The sequence below is a fragment of the Pteronotus mesoamericanus genome, unplaced genomic scaffold (genome assembly GCF_021234165.1).
Source record: "Pteronotus mesoamericanus isolate MK-2021 breed Mesoamerican mustached bat unplaced genomic scaffold, CSHL_Meso_final scaffold_99, whole genome shotgun sequence".
In the NCBI taxonomy this organism is placed as follows: domain Eukaryota; kingdom Metazoa; phylum Chordata; class Mammalia; order Chiroptera; family Mormoopidae; genus Pteronotus; species Pteronotus mesoamericanus.
This window is the reverse complement of record NW_026555330.1, coordinates 1,842,126-1,869,374: the sequence shown is the minus strand read 5'-3', so window position 1 is coordinate 1,869,374 and position 27,249 is coordinate 1,842,126. Positions and strand designations below refer to the sequence as shown.

General features: G+C 42.3%; 1 protein-coding gene across 1 annotated transcript in view; it reads right to left on the bottom strand.

The window, feature by feature from the left end:
• Positions 1 to 27,249, bottom strand: part of SPAG17 (sperm associated antigen 17) — a 183,998-nt gene that overhangs the window by 136,314 nt on the left and 20,435 nt on the right. Inside the window, exons 2-3 of the mRNA XM_054565090.1 lie at positions 22,240 to 22,380; positions 21,587 to 21,670 (exon numbers count right to left, since the gene is read on the bottom strand). Coding sequence (XP_054421065.1) covers positions 21,587 to 21,670; positions 22,240 to 22,380 — 225 coding nt within the window. The remainder of the gene's footprint in view (positions 1 to 21,586; positions 21,671 to 22,239; positions 22,381 to 27,249) is intronic.

Below are 27,249 nucleotides of genomic sequence, written 5' to 3'. Positions count from 1 at the left end.
ACTGTACTGCAGTCTTTGCATTACTTGATCCTTTACATGTCTAGTCTATACAATTCTCTGAGTAATGAATAATTTCCAATGAGGCATATTGGAAAAACAGCTGGGGGGAGAGGGTAGCAGTGGGAGAAGGCAATGGAGACAGAGAAAGAAGAAAGGAAAAGAATGGGAATGACTGAAACATATTTTCTCACTTTGAGCAGAGGAAAAGAAAATAATCAAGCAATATTAAGCTGTCTATATATAAATTTAAAGGTGACTGAAGATACAGGCTCCATATAGATCATACTGTCTGCCTAACACAAATGGAACGTCGTGAAAAGTGCTCCGACCGCAGCTTGGTGAGAAGTTCGTAATGATGATAAATATCCAGAGCAGGTGACTCCTAGATCATTTTCAACTGTCCATAATTAAACTGGTATCCATCTCTCGACAATGTCAGGACTGTAAAATAATTCCAGTCATTGGACCTCTTACATCTGTGCTGAAATGAAATAATATTTGGCAGTAACAAGGAGTCACTGAAACTAAATAAACAACCCCTTTCAAGACTACATAAAAGTTGGTAACATAATAACATTTGACAGGGATTAAGACCTCTTTGGGGCTGTAAGGAAGTTTCAGAAGCAACAATAACAAATACATGGAAGGTAGAACAGATCTATGCTTTAACAGACGTGTATAATTTGAAATGTCATGAGTTTCCCAAAGGAGATGTGCATTTTGAGCATCTAACACACATATGTCAAAAAGCACAGCCCTCTATTTGAGAAACATTTGTTGGGATTATTCTTCAAGGAAGGAAAAAGCAAAGCTTCCCTTTTTTATTAACCAGCATTTTAGTTTTTGTATACCTGAAAATAAAGGCACATAAAGCTGAATGTGATAATATATGGAAGAATTATATACTAAGCTCACATGTGTATAGCTTTAGGTGTGTATTAGCAACACACAACTCTTATCATGGCAATCTGTTTTTCTACAATCGCTTTTCTTAGATCAGATCTTTTCCTTAGTCCCAAGATGCTTCCACTCCTCCTGAAGTCATCCTCAGTTCTTTTAGCTTGTAGTGAATGCTACAACTGAACAACCTGACAACTTTTAAAACTCTTTCCTAAGGGATTTAACTTTCTACTATTGGAATTATTTGTGTATAGGGTTTGTCTCCTTTAGAAGCTCAGAAGCTCAGATCCCATTCTGACTCATCTTCTAAATCCACTCACAGAACCCCCAGCATATGTATATAGTCAGTATAGCCACTCATTCAATAAGTATTGGAATGGTGTCTTTCGAGTTACGATTGTTGGCTTGGGGGGTGTTTGCAAATGTTTACAGCCACAGTTACAAAGCTCTGGGAACAGACTGCAGGCAGGAAGAGGTCCTCAGTCTAAGTGACACACAAATGGTCACAGAGCACATACTATGTACCAGAGAGGATTGTTCTAACAATTGTTCTAAAATAACCCAAGGATTGCGTTTTAGAAATTCTAGCTCATTTAAGTCTCTACCTTATCTTAGAGGTAGGTGCTCATTATCACTCCATTTTATATTTTAAAAAAATGAAGCCTGGTGATCACACAGCCAGCAAGTAGGAGAGATGGGATTTGAACCTAGGCTACCTGGTTCCAGAGTCCTGCTCCTTATCTCCATATTCCGTTGCCTCACAATAGGCCTTTTCACCCTTTAGTTGAAGCTACTGAACTCCCATCTAGTGTCCCAGCCCACACCTCCCTCTCACCCTGTCTCCATACCCAATCCTCATCTTAGCTGGGGGGATCGGGAGCTTTCAGCTCAAATTTTTGTGTTTAAATACTCTTGGCACACTTACTAATTTTTTCCTTACTTTGTGTCTTAACTCTAAATGGCTGAACTGAGAGCTAGTGAGGACTCGAGACTCAGAACATTCAACCCTAATAGCTGTGACAGGTGGCAGAGTATGTTGCTCCCAAATATCACACTTTGGCACAAGGATTATTTGGAGCTGAAAGCACTTAAAAAAACAGCAGATGCAAGAAGGGCATTTTTTTTTCTTCTTTTCACCCGAGGACATTTTTTTTCATAGCTTTTAGAGTGAGAGGAAGGGAAAGACAGAAATATCAATGCAAGAGAGAGGCATCAACTGGCTGCCTCCCATAAGCACCCAGATCAGGGCTTGGACCTGCAATCCAGGTAAGTGCTCTGACCTGGAATCCACCTCACAACCTTCCAGTTACCGGATGTGCCACACCAGCCAGGGCAAGAGAGATATTGTAATCTCCCCTTGTCTTCATGAAAATAGGAGATAAAAACTTCCATGTGAAAGATGCCCCTCCCTGTATCAGAGGAAATTAACATTATCATCATCAAGGACAAGAAGCTGAGAGAAAGTTCTATACAAACAGACCTTGTTAAAATAATCCTTACCTTCTTTTAGCCTTTCAACATAGGTTACCATATTTTGCCATGTACAATGTGCACTTTGTTACCCACATTTTTGAGGGAAAAATAAGGATGCACATTATACATGAGTAGTCCTAATTCTGTATCTATATAAACATTTTTAATTCTTTTATTTATGCTTATGCATTCGAAGTGTAACTCTAGAAAGCAATAACAATATTCATATGCAAAATAATACCCTGGAATATGATAATCGGTTTTGTTCCTCCATATAAATAAATTAAAAATTGAATTATGGAGGGAGAATCAAGATGGCAGAGGAGTGAGTGGAAGTCACACTGACCTCCTCTCACGACCAACCTGGAATTACAACTAAATTGTAGAGAAATCACCGGGAACAAACAACTGAACAATAGCGAGAGAGGAGCCTTATAACCTCGGACAGACAGAAGAAACAGCTTTAACACAACCTAGCTGGCAAGGAGTGTGGCAGAAATTCGAGAAGGCGGGCGGGGGTACCTATGGGCGGCAGCGCCAGAAAGACACTGAAATGGTCAGTTGGATCCCCCTGAGAAGAGAAGAGGTCTAAACCATAAGCAGGGATCTCCAGCCGATAGCACAAGAGCCCAAAAAGTACACAGACAATAGCCAGCTGCAAAAAGCAGCAGAGTTGCTCTCTGCCAGAGACAGGTGGCGGGAGATGCAAAGAGCTGTTTAAAGGGCCAACACAAATTTTTATTTGCAGCCACTTACCCTAGGCTCCAGCAAAGGTGGGGGCAGAGTGGGCTGGAGGCACCTGAGGAGAGACTGGGGAGGGAGGCTTTGGGGAGAGAACGGAGAGAGTAGCCAGCAAGATCCTGGTGCTGACTCATCCCCTACGTGGCAGCAGCCATCTTGCTCAGGCAGACCACTCCCCTGAGCGGCAGCAGTGTGAGGACACGAGAGCCCTGCCCCCAGGAGGGACTCGGCCCTGGTCTCATAGTGCTAAAGCCTGACAGCTGAGTACAGAGTGACCGCCACAGAGAGTAAATCCCTGGCTAAAGGAGGCACAGAGTGGGCTAGAGACACTTGAGAAGAAACTGGAGGTGGACACTTTGGGGAGAGAACAGAGAAAGTGGCAGGTGGGATCCTGTTGCTGACTCCTCCCCCATTCGGCAGCAGCCATCTGGCTCAGGCAGATCACTCCCCTGAGCTGCAGCAATGTGAGAGGACTCAATAATCCCGCCCCCAGGAGGACTCTGCCCTGCCCTGTGGTGTCTAAGCCGGCCTGCTGAGTGCAGAGAGACTAGATTAACAGTTGAAGGAGACAGCCACAGACAGTAGATTCCTGGAAGTCTTGAACAGACTGCCTAAGGTCAGATAGGGTCAACATCTGACATCATCAGAGGCAGATCCAAAAAGTAAAAACAGTGGTCTCCTACCAGAGAAGTTCACACCACAAAGTCAGGAAATCAAGACAGACCAATTTCAGAAACAGAAGCAAAAAAGAGGAGTCTTACAAATAATGGGTAGACAAACAAAAACACCCCCCACTCAAAGGGAAAGGAGGAATCCCCACAAAGAGAACTAAATGAAATTGAGGCAAGTAAACTATCAGATATTGAGTTCAAAACAATGGTTCTAAGGAAGCACAATGAGCTCAGTGATCTCAGACAGAATTACCAAAAACTACAGGGAAACTACGAGGAACTTACTGCAAACTACAACAGCATGAAACAGGACATAGAAACTATCAATAAGAGACAAGAGGAAATGAAGAATACAACTTCTGAATTGAAGAACACAGTAGAAAGAATCAAAAGCAGGCTAGGTGAAGCAGAGGATCGAATCAGCGAGCAGGAGGATAAAGTGGAAAAAAGCTCCCAGAAAGAGCAAGAAAAGGAAAAAGACACAAAAAGAATGAAGAGGCATTTAGGGAAATGCAGGACAACCTGAAATGTAATAATATCCATATAATAGGGATACCGGAAGGAGAAGAGGAGGAGCAAGGGATAGAGAACCTGTTTAAAAAAGTAATGATGGAAAACTTCCCTAATTGGAGGAGAAAAAAAGTCACACAAGTCCAGGAAGCACAGAGGGTCCCATTCAAGAGGAACCCAGTGAGGCCCACTCCAAGACACATCAGAATTAAAATGGCAAATATCAAAGACAAACAGAGAACCCTAAAGGCGGCAAGGGAGAAAGCGGTAGTAACATATAAAGAAGTCCTGGTACAGTTAGCAGCTGACTTCTCAATAGGAACACTGCAAGCCAGAAGGGAATGGCAAGAAATATTGCAAGTCATGAAAAGCAAAGGACTGCAACCAAGACTGCTCTACCCAGCAAGGTTCTAAATTAAAATGGAAGGCGAAATAAAGGAGTTTGTCAGATGAAAGAAGGCTAAAAGAATACACCTCCACCAAACCAGCATTGCAAGATATGCTAAAGGGGCTGCTTTTAGAAGATGAAGAAAAAGAGTCTATGAATACTCAGTTCCTTTCACAGTCACCAATACCTGATATTACCAATATTTCTAATACTTATTAACCTGACTGTGACAATGATGTGCTCTTTTGTTACTTTATTATTTGTTGAAACTAAACCTGTTTTTGTATATTTCTTGCCTATTTCTATTATTTTTAAAAAGTTTTAAATGACTTTTTGGTATTCTTTATCCATTTTTTGATTAAATGTTTGTAGAATTTTTTCCCTAAAAAAACCCCCAAAGTAAACCTTTTTTTTAGATGTGTTCCAAATACTTCCATATTCTATTACTTGTCATTTAACTTTTTTATATGTATATTACAACATAGTCTTAAATGTTTAATATAGTCATGTTGTTAACTGTTTACTTTATAGCTTCTAGGTTTGAATATTTTACTTCAGGGTGAGAAAAATATTATTTTGTATTTTCTCCTAAAACTCCTTAGATTTTACATACTGATTTTTAACTCACCTAAATATTTTTTGTATAATGTATGAAATAGGGCTCTATATTTGTTTTATTTCAAGTGACAGTGGTCCATGCACCTTATTTATTGAATAAGCTTTATTTTCCCCATTGATTTGAAATATCAATTTAATCATATATCCTTGTTAGACAGATATATACATTTGTTTCTAGAATGTTCATTTTATATCATTGATGTACTTGATTATTGCTGTGCTGGTGTCATGTTTTAATTGCTGAGACTTTATAATAGATTTAAATTTTTTAATATTTTATAATGGATTTTGACATTTAAAAAAATAAATAAATAAAATCAATCTGCATTTTATAAAAGAAAGAAAAGAAACACTGAACAACATGGATGGAACTGGAGAATATTATGCTATGTGAAATAAGCCAGTTGGTGAAAGACAAAATACCATATGATCTTCCCTATAAGTGGAATCTATTCAACAAAATAAACTAATGAATAAAATAAACCACAGGCAAGGAAACAAGAAGCAGACTGAAAGCGACCAGAGGGGATGGAGATCGAGGACAATGGTGGAAAGAAGGAGAAAGGACTAGACAAAGAACATGTATGAATGACCCATAAACATGGACAACAGAGTGGGAATTGACTGTGGGAGCAGGGGGCAGGGTGGGATGGGTGGAGGAGGGCAAAGGGGGAAAAATTGAGACAACTGGAATGGAATAAACATGAATTTTAAAAATAAAAAATTAAAAAAAGAAAATTCATTTCCTACTCCTAACCTACCAAATGTAGGGCTGGGAGAGTCTGCCAAGGTCTGCTGCAGGTGTCGCTGCCGAGTGGGGCTTGGAGGACCCATGGCAGCGTGAAATGGGGGGGTGGGGGCAGAGGAAGGGCAGCATCCCAGTGACTGCGGCCAGACACAGTGCTATACCCCTGAGGTTAGGAAGTGGTTGGGAGCACGAGCTTGGGGACTGGGAGACAGGACTCGGGGGGAGGGCGCGGTTGAAGGACTGCTGACACTGGAGAGGAAACCAGGCGTGAGGCCATCAGAGGCTCAAATGACATATTACAGGAATTGGGATTTTCTATTGAGAGTAATGAAGCACAGAGTTTAAAGTAGGTAAGACCCTGTTCACATGCAGCAAAAACTCAGGCTTTTTTAGATGTCTTGGTGACCCGTGGCAAACCTCAGAACCTTTGAACGAGTATTGCAGAGTTTACACTCTGTTCCTCCAGCTTTGATCGGCATTTGTGCCTCGCTCCAGAAGCAGGTGTAGCTGGGGGAGGTGGTTTCATTAGCCCAGTGGCTGCAGATAAAGATGTGGGCAAAGAGGCAGTACCTTCTGCTTTGAGGAGCAGGAGAATGAGCAAAGCGTGAGCATTTGCTGGCCCTTCCCAGATCACTGTTACTTTGGGAGAACTCAACAGACTGGAGACGTAAATACCCTGAGGACAGGGTCCCTCGATGGCAGGTTTATGCCTGTCTCTCCAGCAACTGCAATAGGGGCCAGAACAAGTGCTCAAAAACAAAGAGGACGAAGGAATGGCCTCTGGGCAGGGGGAGGCGTGAGAAGGGGTGAGAATAGGTGGAGCCACGGTCCAGGTCCGGGCGGGTGGTGAGGGGGGTGCAGCGCTGTTTATCCTGGAGGAGGGTGGTCCCCATTCTGGCCCCGTGAGCAGCATGTGGATGGATATGCGTGTGGCTGTTTCTCCAACTGCAGGCTCACACGTGCCCAGGTGCTTGCTCACGAGGTGTGTTCCTGGGCTCCCTTGAAAGTGCCCTGATCCCCATCACTGAGGCTGGGGTGTGCAGCTGGCATTTTTGCAAGCTCTCGGGGTGATGTGAGGTGTGCCACTCTGAGGGCCACTGACACAAGGAGCCAAGGTGGGGTGGGGAACTGGAAGGGCTCACACCAAAGAGCCTCCTGGTCAACCTCCGCAGACTTCCTCCTGGGCCCCAGGGCTCCGGCCTCACTCCTGTTTCCGCAGAGGCCTCTCCTGCGGGCGGACAAGGGGCGCCCTCACTAGCAGGCCCGCACATGTGCCCCTGGGCTGCCCCCGCCCCCCGCCCGTGTGCAGGGACGATGATGGCTTCTTCCTTTCTGCACTGCCTCACAGCACCTGATATCTGAAGTCACTTAAAGCAAAGATTCCCCAGGCTGAATATAGACAGTAAAGCGTCCCCTCCCATTATCAGAAGAAATCTGAAAACAAAATTATATAATCATTTCACTCTAATCAATTCCATACTCAGAAGACACAGCCAATAAAAATATGATTAAATGTCCAATCTTACAATTTTTGCTTATCAAATTGACTAAGATAAAAAACACAAAGTTGAAGAGGGTGTGGTTAAATTGGAACTATTAGAAGGGATGCAAATTGGCACAAATTGTCTTGAATGCATTTTGACAATATGTGTCAAGAGCTTTATAAAGGTTTATATCTTTTGACTCAGTAATTCTACTTCTTGAAAATTTTCATAAGGAAACAATCAGGGTTATAACTATTGGTAAACAGTCTTAATTTACCAGAGGGGGAGTGGTTTAATGAATTACTGAATAGAGACATGTTTTCTATTATATAGACACTGAATGTGGATTTAGAAAAAGGCTAACATCATAATATGTAGAAATTATATGATAGAAAGCATATATAATGTAATTCTTATTTTTTAAAAAGAAGCATATTGAATACATCTCTGAATGGTTGAATATTTTACAGATACCTAAGTACCTACTACTATATGGGCTATGCTCTTTCTATATTTTCCAAGTTTTCTACAATTAACATGTATTATTTTTATAATAAAACAGCTAATGCATTATATATGCAATAAAAATGCTATACAACAATGAACAGAATTCTTCCTGCACACAAATTCTAATGCCTCCGCCTCTCATATTACCTCCCAGCTCTGCATTCCCCCATGGCTCCAAAACCCAAAGGACCAAGCTATTCACTCCTTAGCCAGGCAGACCGGGCCCTTTATGACCCGCCCTCGACGCACCTGTCCCGCCTCAGCCCTGGCTGCTCCTTCTGCTTTCCTGCCTACCCTTGAGGATGCCCGCCACTGGGCGTCCCTTGGTCATGCTGTGCCAGCTTCTGTCTACCTGGGTTTGCCTGGGCTGCGTCCTTTGCCTAGAATTCCCCCTCCTTCATTACTTCATAAATTCCCCATTCAGCTTTCAAGACATTTCCCTAAAGCCATTCCCTAACAGCTTCAGAAAGCTTGAGGCATTGCGCTGTGTCCCTCATTGCACCTTTTAAAGCTCCTCTGTTACCCTGTGCTAACGGAGTAGCTTATTTCCCTATCTGTTTTCCAGGCTGAAGGTTGGAATTAGCCTGGTGATTAGCACATGGTAAACTACCCATAAAATATGTGCCGAATGAAAAACATCAGCACACAAATGCACAGGCGTTCACACGCATTGTGCGGGTGGCCCTGGGAAAGGGCGCCCTGTGGCGGGCAGGTAACATCCAGCCAGCCCTGCTCTCGCCAAGCCAGGGTGTTCAAAGCGGGTGGGGAGGGGGCCGACAAAAGTGCTAGTTGGCCAATTTAAAAAGAGACTGGTGTCCTGGGAAGTGCTGAAAGCGCCAAAGAGCCTGCGCCTACGGGAGAGGGCTGCTCTGTCCGTCGCACAGATGTTCGTTCTGCCCCTCCTGTGTGCTGAAATCAGTGGCTTTGGTCTTCAAATGCAGCCCTGCCGTGCACGGGGCTGCCCGCCAGGGTGGGGGAAGGTTAGAACTCCTGATGATACTTACCTTTATTTTGTCCCTTTTAGTTTTTATTTTTGAGGATGTTCTGTAACATTGGTAGCATGTTTGTATCCTTGTACATTTTTATCTCTTTCTGTAGATACGCACAATGCGCACGGAATAAATGCTCCATTATTTTTTAACTGATGGGCAGTGGGATCGGGGCAGCCTGGGGTTGCTGGCCGAGGGCCCTGGGGCTTTCGTGATGAATAACACATGGCCCTGGTGCCCGTGCCCTGCACTGCGAAGGACGACGGGGAGGCAGACACACACAAACCGCCACAGTGTAACACAGCAAGGCGAGATTTCTCGAGGGAATTCCAAGATTTCATATAAGAAATGGCATTTGGACAGGGCTGTTTGGCTGGTAAAGAAAAACATCTAAGTCTTAATTTTACAGAATTCTATTGAACTTGGTGTGCTTCGCACTTGTGGCGAAAGGAGTGTAAAGTGAGTTAGCGCTCTAATGGCTAAAAAGGAAAGAGCTAGAGGTACTATAAAACTGTGGCTCATCCAAATGGCTACAGGAACGGAGGTGCATGTGTTCAGCGACGGAGCCCGAGGGGGGGGGGTGCGGGGGCCGGGGACGGGCTGCGCCCCAAAGATCCTGGACGGCACGGTCGCTTCGCAAAGCCTGGCGAGGGCTGGCCCACTCCCTGCCTACTCTCAAACGCCCCTGGCTCCCAAGGCCTTCTGGGAATATTCTAAGTTTCTTCTGCCAGTTCACATTTTTACTTTTCCCATCTAAATTTGTTTTTTGTTGTTGTTGTTGTTGTATTTTACAACGTTGTGCAAAGTGGTCAGTGTTCTAGGTGGGCAATTATTTTGCCTAGGGAAAGACTGGTAAAACCTAACATGAATTTCTGAGGCTAAATAAATGTGCGCCCGCAGATGCCTGGGTTTGGAACAGTTCTTCCAGAAACTTTCAGAGAAGGGAAAGACTTCCTCGGTAATTCCACTGGAGAAAACTCCCAGACTCACTCTTTTGTTTAGATAAATTGCTCAGCAGGGTAAACTTATCTGTCTGCTCCTGGACTGTGGGGACCGTGTCTCGGCTGCGGGCGGTGGGCAAGCGGCCACCCCTCTGAGACCCTCCTCGGCTGCTACGTGTGGACAGTAAGATGGGGAAGTCAGCCTCCCCAGCCGACAGGGCGCGTGAAAGGATTTCGTATTCCTGAAAGCACCTTCCAAATGTAAGTTGATGTTGTTATTCCTGTTTTCTTTAAAGGTCCCTGCAAAGAGTATTGCCTGCTTGAGAAAATGTCATGTTCCATAAAACACTGATTCCAAAAAAGAGTGGCTGACTGACTGAATGAATATGGAAGTGGTTTAGTTTCAACAAACGCCCCCGTGGTTATGCAGAATTGCTTCCGTGACTTGCACCATTACCTTAAGCCTTGGACCTTGCTAACCCCGTTCCCCACTCCCCCTGTCCACATGGATAGGCCTTCAAGGTCCCGCTTTTACCTCTGCTAAATAGATGTATGCTGAGCGGGTAGCGGATATAATGGGTTAACATTCTGAAAAATGCAGTTTCATTTCATTTAAACCAGGGTTTTATGGACACTGTGCCTGAACTCAATAGGCGGGGTGTGGGGGCTATTTTTGGACAGGCAGGATTTCCAGCACCTCTTAAATCACATCACACGGCCATCCCGGGCTCCACCTACACGTAGGGCGGGCCTGCATACATAAAACAGGACCCGAGCCCAGGCTGAGACCAAAAGGCCCTTTTCCCGTCTGATGACTAACACTTGTCTCTGCTTTCAGAAAAGGAAGGGGAAGCACCTACGCGAACCTTACAATCCAGTCGGTTTTCCTTTGCCGGCTGCAAAGGAGGGAGAAAATGCGTGCGTTCCTCCAGCGACTGACGAACCTGAAAACGAACCTCCACAGGACCCCCCGACAAAGTTCTGTGGATGGGTGTGCACAGGGAATTGAAACAAGTTGGCAGGAAGAAGAATTTTTTCTAGATAATTCAAAGCAGACATTTTACTGAAGGAAAAGCAAATCAGAAATTTGCTGTCATCCTTGAAATTTTATTAGTTACAAAAAGTAATATATTTGCCCCTTGCATTACATTCAGATAGGAGCCATCCTTTTTTTTTCCCCCCTCTCTCTCTCAGTCATATTCTTAGAGTACCGTTCAAGGCCAGCCCCTAAGAAAGACCCCGGAAGCCGGCGCCAGCGGCCTGCGGCTGCGGGGCATGTTCACGGACCTTGCTCTGCTCCTCCGCAGCTCCAGACAGAAGTGAAAGGGCAATGTTAGAAGGCTTGAAAATCGCTAAAATAATTCAATGTTCCTTCTGATAAATATAATCTGATTATACATTTCCTGATGAGTGGGTAAGCGGAAGTGAGTTTGTTTTTTCATAAAAATTCTTGTTAAAGGCAAACTAGGGTAACAATAAGCTTGTTAGTTTTGGAGCACTTGGTGTGTACAGGGCGTCCTGCGGGCCACGCTGGCCGACAGAGCTGCACGGACTGACGTCAAATGGTTACGAGCACTGTCATGCAAACTAAGGGGGAGGCCAACATCTGAAATTCTAACAGAAGGGGTTTATTGAATAATTTCACTTTTTTTCCTGGGTATTTTCATTGTATTTGTTTCCTATCTGTCAAACTACTAAACTTGTAGTTATTTATTTTTATATATGTCTTGAAGCAATATAGAGACCATATTTCAGTTATATTATGATGCTACTAAGGTTTGAGGGGTTTTTTTGTTTTGTTTTGTTTTGAATTCTCTCAGCTTTAGTTGGTACTTCTTCCTTTCCTTGTAATCGAAGATTGAGGTGTTAGAATTTCAGAAATAGAGATCCCATTAGAAACGTGTAGAAGCATGAAAATTGTTACCATATTTCAAGTTCAGCTATATTTTCTCTTTAAGGAAACACAGCCTTCTATATCTTTGTTGCATCTTTGACTGTTTTGGTGAGTGCTCGGCCCCTCCCCTTCTCCTCTTTCCAACATACCCTGTCTGGGGACCATTACCCCTTTGGCTGAGAGCTGTGAACAATAAGTGAGGTCAGCCACAGGGCTCAGTGAAGAACAGACTCAATTATAGCTGGGAATTAAATATACAACTTCTACGTCAGATTTACTATAATTAAAATGTCATAAAATAGCAGGAAGAAACCATATTGTTTATAAAATTATCGACTATGAGCTCTTGAGGGCAGACGCCAGGTCTAACCAGGCCCTGAGCCCGCCATCCAGCATGGGACACAGGCTCGCCAAGTGTCTGCTGAGGGTGGGCGCGCTGGGATGAGGATCTGCCCCATCCTCTGCCCTCGGGATAGGTGAGTGGCTGAAAGGAGAGCAATGCAATGGGAAGAGAACACGAAATAGTTTCAGAAAACTCTAGGGCCTTGGATTTTCCAACTATTTTGGACCAATATTTATAGCAAAAAAAAAAAAATGTTTACATCACAAACCACACACATACACACACAGCTGCAACCAATTAAATTTCATTGTAAAACAATGGGTTTTCAGCCATCGTTAGAAAACCACTGTGTAGAATATGGAACCAATAAAGGGAAAATGGCAGGGACGAAAACTGCTAGTACCAGGAAGTACTATTGAACTACTATTATTGAAGTGGCCCACTGTCTACACCTTGTAGTGTTGACCAGTAACTTTCAGTAGTCCTCCCTTAATAACTTCATTCTTTCAGATAACAAATACTTCTTTGATACTTTCTATGTATGGGCACTGAGTTAGGCACTGAAGGATTCAAAACATGAGAAATATTTTAAAAATCTGACTTGCTTCTTGACATCTCCTCTTATAGATCTTTCAACATCAAATTTAACTGATCCCAAACTATACTTCCAAAGTTCTTCCAAATTTAATCTTCACCAGTCTTCCCTATATCCAAAAGTATTTTCCTTAGAATAAGGGTCTCAAGGTCTGGGACGTTCTTACTAAATCCTAGTCTTGATCAATGTTAAAATGTAGCACAGTGTTTTGCAGACCAGCTGTAAACAGGATGAGCTTTAGAGGAACCAGCCTAATAAGTGCCCACTGAAATCAACCTGTAATTGACCAAATGGTGAGCATGAGCAAAGGGCTAAGCCCCCCTTTGGAGAGGCAGAGCTTTGGTATGAATGCCCTGTCTCTTCTACTTGCAGAAAAGTAAATAAGAGTACCTTGCAACAGCCATGTCTCAGTTCTCTATAGAGTACCCTTCAGTTTGGTTACATTTTCACTCAGTTTCTCAGGCCAGAACTTTGCAGTCATTCCTGATACCTTTTCCCTCAACCGCACATCAACATCATTCTGCCTATTCTTCCTCTTCAATCTGCTTTGAATCTGGATACTCCAATGGCCTCCTAACTGGTCTCCTCACTTCCATGTTTGCCTCCTGCCACTATCCCAATTTATTTGTCATTCAGCAGCAAGGAAAAAAAAATATTACATATTATATACACTATGTATGTATACATATGTATTATGTATACTACATATATTACCTATGTATACTCTTAGGTTGTGTCACTCTCCCCTCCAAAAGCCTTAATGGTTTCCTATTTCCTATGAGGGAAAAATGCAGTCTTCTTAAGAGACATACCAACCCTGACCGATGGGGCCTCTGCTCACCTCTCACTTCTCACACTCTGTGTTCCAGGCACACGGGCCTTTTCACTCTTCTTCCAACAGGATGAAATCTGTCCCTTCCTGCCTCAGCTTCTGTGCATGCGCTGTTTCCTCTGGCCAAATATCTCCTCCTCTGCTTTCTGGCTGGCTCTTTCTGTCTTTCAGTTTACCTACAAATCCTTAGTCTAAAGCATTTTCCCCTGTAATTCTCTCTGATTTAAGACAATTATTGTATTTAATTTTTTGCTCAGTGTCTGCCTTCCCCATTCAAATACAAATTCTGTAATGGCAGGAAATCTGTTTTATTTACCAAGATAAATTCAACCATAGATTTGGTGCTTAATGCACAGTCAAATATTCTTGGAATGCATAAAAATAAAGCATTTCCTAGTGATTATCACTTGATGATTTAGCCGAAGCTGTGTACCACCTGTACTAGAGCCCAATATTTTCCTCTAAACTGACCACAAACCAAGTTTTAAAAATAATTTAACCTTATGCTAAGCCACAAAGGGAGAGTGCAAGTTAGTATTCCCAGTTTATTTTTAATACACATTAAATTAAATATATATTTAACGAAATAAAAATTTTTATCTGTAAACCATCTAAAGTTATGTTGTGAGAAATGGATGGCAAGCGGGACTGACTCTGCGATGGCGAGGCTGCCTCTGCGGCGCAGGGCAAGCCTGGGGCTACGGCAGAGCTGACGGCGACTTCCGCCCTGGCTGGTGGCCGCACAGCCCTCGAGCTGCCCCGTTTCCACATCCCCATTTACACTGCAGGGATATTACTAGCTGCTCTGCCCACCTCACATGAGGGGGTGAAGACATAACAAGAGAGCGGTTGTGAAATCCATCCTGTTACCTAAAATGAGAGATTTTGCTATTACAATTATTTATTTTAGAAATGGTTACTAGTACTGTTTAGTAACTAGTGTTCAGTCGTATTTACTGATTACATGACATAACAAAAAAGAATGTTTATTAGTCTCCACCATGGCCATGAAGACTAGTACAATGGAATAGTCCAAATACCCTTGGCCACTGATTTTCCTTTCCTTCTTCCCTTTCATTAGCTTATCTTTCATTAATTTTATGGACAAAGAAAATGTGGGCTATGCATACAATGGAATATTATTCAGCCTTGAAAAGGAAGGACATTCTGACACATGCTACAAGATGAATCTTGAAAACATGCTAAGTAATAAAAGCCAGTCACAAAAAGACAGATAGTATGAGGCCACTTATATGAGGTTTCTAAAGTTGTACAGTTCATAAAAACAGAAAGTAGGATGGTTGACATCAAGGGCTGAGGGCCGGAAGAATGGGGACTTGTTGTTTTCTTGAATTTAGAGTTTCAGTTTTGTAAGATGAAAAGCTGTGGAGGCTGGTTGATTGTCCAACAATGTGAATATATTTAACACTACTAACTGTGCACTTAGAAATAGTTAAGATGGTAATTTTTGTTATGTGTCTTTACCACAATGAAGATTAACAATAAAAAAACCCCAGTCACAGATATTTCTAGTTCTTTCATGCTTCCATGAAAAGCTCCAACATTCACCATAACCGAATAGAATTTTTAAAATAAAACAGTAATCATTTTTTCAATATTAATTATTTAATAATATTAATTAACAAGAGCGAAACTTCATTGGATACTCACTCTCTGCCAGGCAGCAGGCTACGTAGTTCATGTTCACTCTCTCATGTAATCATTGCCACAGCTTTATGAGGTAGGCACTGTCAACAACACTAACTTTACACGGAGCAAACTGATGCGTAGCAGAGTTATGCGACTCGTCTGAGATTCCATGGCTGGCAAGTAGTAGAATGAGGGCAAGAGCCCGGGCAGTCTGGTTGGAATCAGGGCATCTAACCACTAGCATCTAACCTGACGGCTGCTCTGCACTGGCTGAGCTTTGCTTCCTTTCTGTCTCTGCTCTCCCCCTGTCACCTGTGTCCTGAAAGCCTTGACTAGCTTCCTGTTCGCCCAGCAGTTCCCCCATTGACCCGATGTCCTAGTCAGCACCCCAGTCCTCGCACTTCCTGCGGCTGAATCCCAGGCTCCTCCTCTCGGGATACCAGTGCTCCCCAGTGTCGACCTCCCACCTCCGGGCCAGCCGCCTGTGCCCCAGGGTAGAAAAGGGCTGGGGGCAATATTGGCATGTCTTTGAGCGCCTCTGCTTAAATTGTGCATTTTGAAAACAGAACTTCAAGTTTCAGATCTGAGAGGCAAACATGTTTGAGCCCTAGGAGCGCATCCCTAAAGCAATAGAGCCCTGACCTTCTGCCCCCTCAGTTACTAGCCTGGCCTTGACCTTCTTTGCGGGGCTGGTCTGCCCTCCTCCACAGCTGCGGAGGCTCAGGGCATTAACACACTGAGCTGCTCTTTTTCTCACCTTGACAAAACTCATTTGGCTGCCATCCTTCCTAACACTTAACTCTATAACCGCTTCTACCACTCTGATTTCTCATCTCCCCTTCTTTGGGTGAGAAAATGCCTCCAAAGCCCAGATTTTGGCACAATAACTCCTAGATTGTTTTTATAGTCCCAGTGCAGCACTTCTTTGTAATAGCTCAATATTCCTAAATTTTGTTCCAAGTCATTATTTTACATTTCTAAATATCAGGTTGTATTAATTGGTTCCAGCTTTACAAATGTTCCTTCAGAGGTTATTTTCTGCTATTTTGATAGTGGTTTCTAATCCTGGAGCACCCAGGCCCCGACGTGGGCCATGTTCTGCAAGCATCCCCGAAGGGCTGGTGTGGAACGAGAACAATACGCAGATCCTAGGCCTTGCTGTATTCTTTGAAGATTGTACTGGCCATCCTAGCTTCAAAGAATTTCAACAAGTTCCTAAGACATGACCTTCCCTTTCCCAAAACCACGTTGGCTAGGCTTGCCTTAATCAAGCTGTGCTTTTCTAAGCATCCTTTTACTTGATCTCGTGCAGCAGTTTTTAATACTTTCCCCACAAGTGAAGTTAAACTAACTGGCCTGTAATTTCCTGGTGTGTCCCCAAGCTCTATGAAATAACGGCATTAGGTTGGCTACCTTCCAATTCTTCCTGAATTTTTTTTGTTTTGTTTTAAAACGCAGGATTGAAAAGGTCAGAGAATGCTTCCTGTCTCCCCTTCCCTTCGTTTCTTCCATGACATATTGCTCCTGCTGTTCCCAGCAGATCTGCCATTTTAATAACTTCAAACCTCTTAAATGTTTTCACGTATTATTTGTTCCTATCTCTGAAGCATGAACTCCTCTTTCATTTTGACAACGGCCACCCCGCAAAATAAGGGCTTACAATTTTTTGAATAGACTTTTAATTTAAAGCACTGTTTAAGAAATAAGTTTTATATTCACAATCTGGGAAAGGGCGACAACCAGATTATAATTGATCTGTGTTCTGATTTGTGAGTTATTATGAATGTATGTTAGGGAAAGAGCTGAGAAATACGTCTAGATACCCATGAAGAGAGACCAAAAATGGAATTTTTACATCTGGGGATACTAATTCAATGTACTAGCAAAGTGTCTTAGAAATGCGGTAAAACTAATTAGATCTGATAATATTAAATGTGCATCCTATGTCTTTTTTAACTGCATTTGATCCATTATTCTCCAATCTAATAACAGAAAAATCTTTCCACATTTAACAATCTCTCAATAGAAGGCCCATATTTTAATTAAAATATATCCATTAAAAATAGGGTTTTTTTTACTGATATAAGTAACGAGGAAAATTAATACTTATTTGCATTTGTAAAACTGCATTATATAACATGATCTTTAGCATTGTCCAAGTGTTTTATTGTACAGAATTGACTATTTTTTAAATAAGTGAGCCAACTAGGGCATAAAAACTTTTATAATTACAGACCATTTTTGTTTCAGCAGATTTTTGGTTTTTTGTTTTTGTGGTGACCTAATCTGTCTTTTCTGAATAAGTCACAGACAGGCACGCAAACCACAGTCCACGCGTGGATGGAGGCCTTCCAGGTAGGACAGTGCAACGTCACTGTCATGAAACGAAGACAACCATGGAGTAGAATCTAAGGCTTTTAGGAAAGTTGAATTTGATTTCAGGTAAGTGGGATAAACAAAGTCCTGCCGAGTTGGTAGTTTTTTTTTCCTTCTCATTTATCAAAACCACAATATCAAAGTCCAAAATTTGTCCATCTCTCTTATAATGATCATTTCCTAGGTGCCAGACTTAATCACGCGTGGGAGAATCTGTGCGTGTGTAGTACACATAGGCACCTCTCACAGGGGCCGCTGCCGTTGGCTTTGAATGGCCTTTAATATCTTCCTGTTCAGTTTTGGTCAGGACAGAGCATACCTGCAAATGAACAGGTCAGATTCTCTATGTGGGCCGTAAAACATATACAGACAAATATTTGTGTATAGTTAGCAAATAAATTTATGTTCCAAGCATGAATCTTAAAGCATGGATTTTTCCCAGAGTTTGAAATGTTTTCTCATAGATTTCCATCTCTAGGATTTTAAAGAGATAATCAGAATGGGCACAGGATTTACCTTTCCTATTTAGTATATTTTATACCATGTAACTGTAAGTGTAGTACATAGTCATTATTCTCCCGCTCCTATGTCTTAGCTTGAACGGTTCCTTTTTCTTGGAATCCTCCCCCCACGCCCCCAACATTTGAACGTCAAGAACTATCCAGGGATGAACAGCTTTGAGGCCAGGGAAATAGTATTGGGTTTGTGGTAAAGTGGAAAAACTTGAGCCAAGTTCTTCAATTTTCTAATTAGTAGACTTTCTACCTTCTGTTACTTCCATTTCCCTAAATGTAAAATGAAGATATTTATATTTCCTTTCAGAAGTGTTATATGGGTTGATTGGGATGATGTATCTAAAAAATCAAAATTATGAGGACCCCTTTCCTGGCCCTCCCAGTGCTACCTTTTCCACAAAGCTCTCCCCCGTGCTAGCCCCTAGCTAACAGTAATCTCATCTGCTTTGGAATGCCTACAGGGTGTCACCTGTCCCTCCTGACTTCACTGACTATTTTCTGCATTGGGTTGTTCACTCATTTAACAAACATTTGTTGAATACCTACTATGTATCAGAACTATACATTTTTTTCCTCTTATTTTTTCTTAACTAGTCCTTAAGCTTCTTGAGCGTAGAGTCTTTATAATATTCATATTCCCCTCTCCGTTATCCAGATGGTATTTAAAGCTAGTGCTAGAACAAGAATATACTTATTCTGTATTTGGTAAAATACTACTATTGGGTAAAACTGATCGCTATATAATACAGGCAATATCTATGTCCATTTTCATACATGTGCACATCTTCAAAAAGGATTACATGCTAGGAGTTGTACTTATATGTGATGCCAGTGCCTGAGATCATCATTATCTTCATCCTCATTAAATAGTAATAATATAATAAAAAAATAGTTAACATTCCTGAAACTAAAGAAGATTATTCTCTTTTTATTTCCACATGAGTCCTTGGGGTAGTCCTTGCAAGAGCAAAACACGGTTTCCAAAAAGAGAAAGTGAATGAACGGGCTGTAGCTACATCCCTGTGGAATTACATGAGCACAAATCTAGGCAGGTTTTCAAAGAACTGTGATTTATAAATAAATACTCTCATATATACAATATCAAGGCTAGATGAAATTCTAAAGTTTAAGGGGAAATTACACAATTTCAAAAATGAGGCTATGTGTACACAGCACCAAGCCATCCAAACGAAAGCTTGAGCAAACCATTTAGGAATGTGGTCTTTGCTGGCCCAGACATTTCATGTCGTTATTGGAAATATGTAATGTGGTTCTGACACTATTTTACTACTCGCGGATGAACTGCACTATACTGAAGTTTCACTTTAATTTGCTATTCCTCCTAATCAGCCGCAGGCTAGGAAACCAGAAAGCCAAACTGGTCAGGGCTGTGTTTAAAGTAAGAACGACTAGGTTCAGATTTAGGCCAACGAGATTCTCCTACAAACAGAAGTAAATGGAAGTGTGTGGCTTTCATAACATCTATTCTGAGCTCTCTCTCCAAAGTGGAGTTCTAAAAGAAAGCAACACCATGAATTTCCCATGTAACCAAAGCAATTTTGTTAGGGTGTCTTTCTTTTCCATTGTAGTTTCCTTTGAGAAAGAAAATACAAGACTCTCTAAACAGGCTTCCGAGGAGTTCACCTGTGGCCAGTGGCCCCGCTGCTATGGGCCACGTGCAACTGGAAGCAGAAACAGACGAAAGAACAGACTGTGCACGTGCCTTCCAAGTCCAGAGATCTCAGAAAAGTTTAACCTCTGGGCCTCTATCGAGGTCACCACCCACAGCTACCTCGGGGCTCACAGTAGGCACTGCCCACAACTTCCAATTCATTTGAGATGAGGCACCAGGCAACAGAGGTCCTGACCCAGTCCTAAGTGTGGAGGGACTAAGATGGGAAATGTGCCCCTCTGCTCCAGATCTACCTGCTGTCTTTGACCCATCTGCCCGAGAGTCTGCATTTGATTGTGTCCTTTATCCTTTTTTTGCCACAGTGATTGATATTAATGCACATCCGCTCTGGCCAACGTCCAATTCCTGTGCTGCTGCTCATCCTGCCTTCCCTTTTCTTCTGGAATCATTCAAAAAAGGGTACCCCAAAGCCCCACTGGAAGAATGCGGTAGAGCCCGATGTGAAATGGACCTACCATGAGTGAAGGATAGGCAGTCTAGAGTCACAGCACATATTGCAGAGAAATGGTTTTTTCACTGACCTCTGGATTTCTAACACTGTGCTATCCCCCATCTGAGTCAAAATGCCGGTCCAGATTAGACTTCAAAACTGGCCTGTTATCATCTCTGATTTTCATTGACCATTTCTGAAGAAGAAAGAGTCCGTTGGGGAGCTAATTGATCCCAGGCCTGAGAATTGGACATGGATTTCTATGGCTACTTCAGGGGAAAACTTCCAGTAATTTAAATCCGAGTATTACCTAATGTTTCAACTGGAGTGCACACACTTTGAATATTATAATAAAAGATAGTAGGTATGTTATTTAACTCTATGACAGTGTAGCAAGAGTTAATGCTATAAAATCCACAGTATTGTCAACCATAAATAGATCCGATGAAACTTGTTCAGATATTACTACTAAAATCATCCAAGACCTGAGACATATAAAAACTTTATTAGTCATCACTGAAATAAAGTGCAAACAAGTTCATCTTATAAAGATCCAAAAATCCTTATGTTTTCGGTCTGCAGAGCCATAAAACAGTGCCCGACAAATTTTAAGTGATATTCTAATTAATCCCTGGATTTTTTTACAGTTTCTTGTAAGCTGTAAGTTAGATCCCCTTTAACAAGTTGGGGTGAGAGGAAATACTCTTGTACTCAGCATGGAGCTCTCAGTCCTTTGCACAAACCCACTGGTCAACCAAGCCAGGCTGTGGTGTTAAGCATCTGCTAGATGTGGACTTGGACCGTTAATCTGAAGATTATTGTCATTTTCCCATGACCTTTCACATTCAGATGAAAGTGGGATGTACAATGTGCACCAAGTTCACAAATGGAGAAAAAAATTTTTCCGCTGCAGCTCTGTCTTGTCCAGGAAACACCTTGGGGGCATTTTTACATTCTTTCTCTGGTAAAACTAATACTTTTTAATACACTAATAATACAACCTCCTGTAATACTACCACATAGTCAATAATTACCATGAAAAAGTATGACCAAAACAGTCTTGCATATAAAAATTTCTGATTTATGCTCTTCTCTTGCATGCAGTGATGGTAGAGACAATATAGGATAAATTGACTCCTAGGGAGGACCTTAGTTAGAAGGGGGACAGATTTTTTTTAAGTGCCCATCATCAGGAACAAGCAGCTCCAATGAGAAACAGGAATTTTCTCTTAAAGAATGAATTAAATTCTCTACAACAAAAATCTCTTCAATAAAGATGTTCACCTACCTCGTAATATAAGGGAATGCTACTGCCTCCTGGGTTCTTTGCCTTTCTAGCTGCGGTTCCAAAGAGTACATTTGCTTCATCAATCTGTAAGAAAATTAAATTCATCTCTAATGAGAAAGAAAGGCACACAAAAAGAATACTTAGACATAGGTAACTTTCAAATACCTCGGTGACTTGACTGGTTGGGGAACCCAGCAAATAAGTGCTATTCATCGATACTGTGTATAGTCACTGTGGTCAGCTCTTGGTAACTGTATGAGCAGGTGCCATCTGACAGCTCGGCTATGTTATGGGGACCCTCTAACCTCTGACAGCTATGATTCTCTGTAGACTTCCTCTTTCTAGTTGGGCTTCCCTGGAACATTAGTTTTTTTTTTTCTTTTACTTAATTGAATCTTTTCATTAAATAATTCCCTATAAAACCTAGCATGGAGCCTGGGATGGCCTCAGAAATTTTGGTTGAGTGAGTGAATGTTGAATGGGCAACATTCAAGGACAAAATGTAATTCTTTCAGATTAAATGATTCAAATTAGTCTAGTGAAGTGTTTAAAAATAATCCACCAAAATGTACCAAATGGCCCAAGAATATTATTTTATGTTATTGTAAGAAAAAAAAATCTTCAGGGGGCTTGGAGAGGGAAGGAACAGGTACCTGCCGGAGAACGTCCTGCCATGATATCAGACTGAAGAGCTTCCGCTGAGGGGCCTGGACTGCGAGGGCAAGGGCTCGAATGAGAAGATCGTCCTCAGTCCGGTTTCCAACAACAAAAGCGATGGAGCCCTTCCAGTCGTTCTATTACAAAACCATAAGGAATCACACTCTTAATACTCCTGGCTAGGTCACTGTGTGTCAAAGGCTTTTACTGAAAAATAGGATAATTTTCGCCATAAACCTTGCCTGAAAAAGAGTTGACGCTGTGTGGTTTCCTGATTCAAGCAGCCGCCAGGCGGCAGTATTGTGCCAGATTTCATGCATCTTAACCAAAAAGCTATTTTCATGAGAAAGCAGGCCTTCTATTCTAAGGGAGGCAATTTTTAAAATGACACACTTTCACTAGAATGCTGTCCAAGAATAATTTAGTGTTGAAAATCAATAGTTCATTCTTATGTTGCGAAATGTACATTAAGATATAATTGCAAAAGCAGAAATATTTGTTTTGTTCCCTGATACATCTTAAGATTCTAAATAGTGCTAGGAACATAGTAGGAGCTCAAGAAATATTCGTTAAGTGGTGAGTAATATTAAACTGGTTGCTAAATGGGTTTTTATAATAAAATAAAAAAATACAATCCCTGCAGTTTTTGTAAAGCACAGAACTGGAACACATCTTTTTCTCCCAATGTAACAAAAGAATCTCATTGTTAATTCACAAACGAGTTCTTTCCACACCCAAGAAATAGACTAAAATATTAAACTGGGACATGAGATTTTGCATCAAACAATTAAAAGAAATGTTTTACTAAAGATAATATTCTCATTCAGTAATCCTTTTCCTCTCTGTTCGAGTTATAACTTCTATTGGGAAGGAGCGATTCTGTGGAGGAGATTAAGAATAGAATTTACTGAATGGCCTACTGTTCCATGCCGAGGGAAGATCCAACGTGCAAATCAGGTCTAGTGCCTTTTTACGGGGAGATGGACCAGGCCGACATGATAAGGACATTAGAACAGAGAGGCGGCAGGAAGGGAGGGCACTCTAGCCATGTGAGCTCTCTAGGCCTTGGTTCCTCATCTATGGAACGGAGGGGTTGAACGGGGCAATATCTCCTTACCTCTGGCTTCACTCTAGAGATTCGATTCAAATCGAGTGTAACTCCCCCTTGGTGGATTCCGAAACAATGTCTAAGATGATTTGAAAAGATTTTACACACATTTAATGAAATGCATAATTTTACGTGGTTCTCTCTGGCTTCTGTCCACCTCACTCCCAGGGCACTGACAAAACCCGGGTACAGGCGAGAGGAAGGGTCGTAGCGCAAACACTTCCCGACCGGCAAGCGGTGGTCGTCGCTAAACATCTCCTACTTCTCTCCATGGAAACTTCCTGACCGCCTAACAAAACCCGCCCGATTTTCAGTGTTCTCGCCGACATAAAAGCCTCGCATAAAAGCACAAAGATGTATATTTTACTAAGAGCATACGTGAGGGAAAGCTTGAGTGTGCGTGTGGCTGTTTCCCTCTGTTATAGTGAGTTTAAAACCTGTTTTTTTTTGTTGTTGTTTGCAAATTCACCCTAGGAAGGCTGAGCATCTGCTTTTTGAATATTCTGATTCTGAAAAGTAGGTGTAATATTTATAAGGCGTGCTTTAGAAAAAAGATTCCATTATCAGAAAATGAACTTCCCTGCATTGCATGCTTTTCTCTTGTCTGCCCGTCAGCCAAATTTGCAACTATAATCATCACTAAAGGAGGAAAATCTCTTTCATTCTCACAATAAAGTGTGCGCAGTTCTTGAGCAGGCAGCATCTTGAAGTTCCTGTCAGTCATATTTTCCAACGCCAAAGATTCCAATGGCCACGGCTATCCCACTTCCTACTGCAAATTCCTTGCCAATGTTTGAAAGTTAACAGTGACCGGAAAAGGTTGCCTTTCAGCTCTTTTGTAGACAATTCGGAAAAAGGGCCTTGTAGTCCAGCATCTACCCGTCAGTGTCTGGTGTCAAAGGCAGGTGCTGACTATTTCAGACCGGAAAAAAAAGACGAGGGGAGGAAGGAACTAACAATTATTGAAAAATGCCATGTGCCAGGCATATGTTATCTCATTAAATCCCTAACTAATCTCTTTAAATAGGTGCATTAATACTTTATAGATGGAAAAACAGAGACCCTACGAAGTTAAAAATCTTGTTAAAAGTCATTTTGGCAAAAACCGCATGGAGACCACATACTGGCTTGCAATTTTGTGATCATTTCAGAACAACTTTGAGACCAAGCCTTTGGGGTCAGAATGCCTTTCCATAATCCTTAAATTGCATCTAATGGCTACTTCAGCCACAGTAAACCTAATAGGGGAAGATTTATATCACATACTTAAGTGTATAAAGCCTTCAAAAACAGGTTACGTGTTAAATCCTTAAAACACCCTAAGATTGCTTTTTCATAAATGATAGTTTTACAAAGACTCAGAGAGGTTAAGGGAATTTCCCAAGGTTCCTTCTTTCAAAGCCCAGTCGTCTTGTTACTTTGCCCGAGAACATTTGTTACCGCAAGACCTGGTCCTCCGATACATGGCGATCACCCTGAGGCGCTCCGCCTGCGCTAGAGCATGTCCAGGTGTGTTCGGGTTCAGAGCTCCCCACGAGCCCTGCTGGGGAGCTCAACTCCATCCTTCCATTGGAAGGGCCGTGAAGGCTTCCGCTGAGGCTCAGTTTCCCATCTGCACTCTCTGGCCCACCAAACTCCTGCTGCGAGATCAAACTTATTTGACCCCTGGAGGATTTCGTTGGAGGGACGAATTAGTGTCTAACCACATGGTCAGAAGCGACTGACCAGACGGAACAATGCAAGCCGGCGCCTGCGGAGAAGGACGCACTCCCTGGCGCGCTGCACTAGGGGGCAGCCAGACGCCAGGAAACGCGCAGTGTTCGCCTGAAGAGCAAGTTTTTGCCTGTGTCTAATGATACGATGCTCTGCAAATGTAACTTCTGACGCTTTGTCTTAGTAGTTCAGGAGAAACGTAGGGTCCAAATCTCTACTAACTGCTAGTAGTTTCAAAAATAGGAAGATCTTTGGGAAAAAATGAAACAAAATACCCCTCCACTCATATCCCATGAACATGCAGCTGAAGTCCTAAGATTTGAGTTCAGCGGGCAGCAAGAGAAATTTAGTTTGGAGGAAACAAAGGTTGACCACGGAGGAGAAATGAAAGCAGGGTGTGGACAACCTGATTCATCACACGCCTGAGTCCGCAGTGCTCCTACCTGCGGGTGAATTTGCTGAAGACAGTTCAAAAAACTTGGGTGTAATTAGTAGTCTAAGCCTAGAGAAAGAAAGCATTAATCATTGTAGGAAAACTACACTGGCTGTGTCCAAAGGTGAAGGAAGAAGGTTTTAGTCTGGCACACCTAGACACCTCAGGAAGTAAGGCCAGTCTCCAGGGCCAGGAGGCACCTACTGCACACGTTACTGCTGAGCCTTACCCTCCAGCAGTTATTGATAAAGTCGTTGGAAGCACAGAATGAAGTCATGTATGGACACAATCCATTACCTTTTATTTACTTTACCAGTCTCACCTAATTTGGAGCCTGACAGGAGGGCGTCTGAACCCAAACACTTACATACTCGTCTCCTAAGGCAAGAAAGCATTCAGGTAAATGCGGAGAGCCTGGCTGTCTCACAGGAGCCTATCCCAGAGACAGACACGTTGCAAATTCTCCACATTTCATTTAGGCATTCCTGTTTTCTAATATATTTACAAGAACCCTTTCAAAAACAACGGAAGAGTAGCTTTGGGTGACGGGATTGAGACTGCGTCCTTCTCTTAGCACCAACACCAGCTGGTTTGGGGAAGGCAATCGCAAGCCAGGACGCTCGCCCTGCTGCCCCGGCCCCGGAGACCCACAGAGGAGAGTCCTGCAGTCCTCCACGCGGACTGCCAACAGTGGTCAGCACCTCTCTCTGGAGAAAGAAGATGCATAAAATCCCCAAGTAAAACCAATGCATTGAAGAAGTCATGTTTCGTTAAGACTTATCTAACACTGAGCAGATATGCAGACCTGTCCTTTACGTCAATACTCTGCTGAAAGGATAGCCTTTTTAAGTAGATTTGCTGTCAAACGGACGGGGATTGTGAATGTCTTTCTCATACGGGGTTTTTCCTTTACAAGGAGTCTTGGATCTCCATCGGAAAAGGGGTGTTAGCACGGGCGGTCGGCCAGCAGAAGAAATATTTTTATTACACAGAACTGGCTGCTGCTATAATTGTATTTGTTAAAAAGGAATTTTAACTGTAAAATAAATTGGAAATATAGGTTTAAAAATGAGTACACATTGTTATATAATAAACAAGAACAATACAAACGACCAGGATATGCTACTATTTAACTCCTTTTATTGTCTTTACTAAACAAGTTCTCTTTATAGATTCTTCTCTCATTATAGGCTCATCACAATTCATTATAAAAACTATATACCTTAGGCCCTACTTATCCCCAGGGGGACGTACCCAAGACCCCCAGTGGGCATCAGAAACTGCACGTAGTAGTGCCAGCGCTGTATGCACTATGCTTTTCCCTATGCATACACACCTGTGATAAAGTTTAATTTGCAAATTAGGCACATTAAGACATTACCAATAACAATAATAAAACAGAGCAATTACAATAATATACTATAATAAAAGTTATAGGAATGGCTCTGGGGCAGTTATTCTATAAAATAAGGGTGACTTGCACATAGGCACTGAGACGCTGAGACAGGCAATCTGACCCGAGGCAGCCACTTCTCGGCGGGCTGGCGGGCAGGCCGAGCGCCCCGCATGGGTGCCCAGGACACAGGGACGACGTGCGTCCCGGGGGGGGGACAGCGTGGGGCGGCGCAGGATTTCACCATGCTACTCAGCATGGTGTGCAATTTAAAACGTAGGAATTGTCTATTTCTGGAATTTTCCATGTAATATTTTCAGACCATAGTTGACCGTAACTGAAATCACAGAAAACAGAAC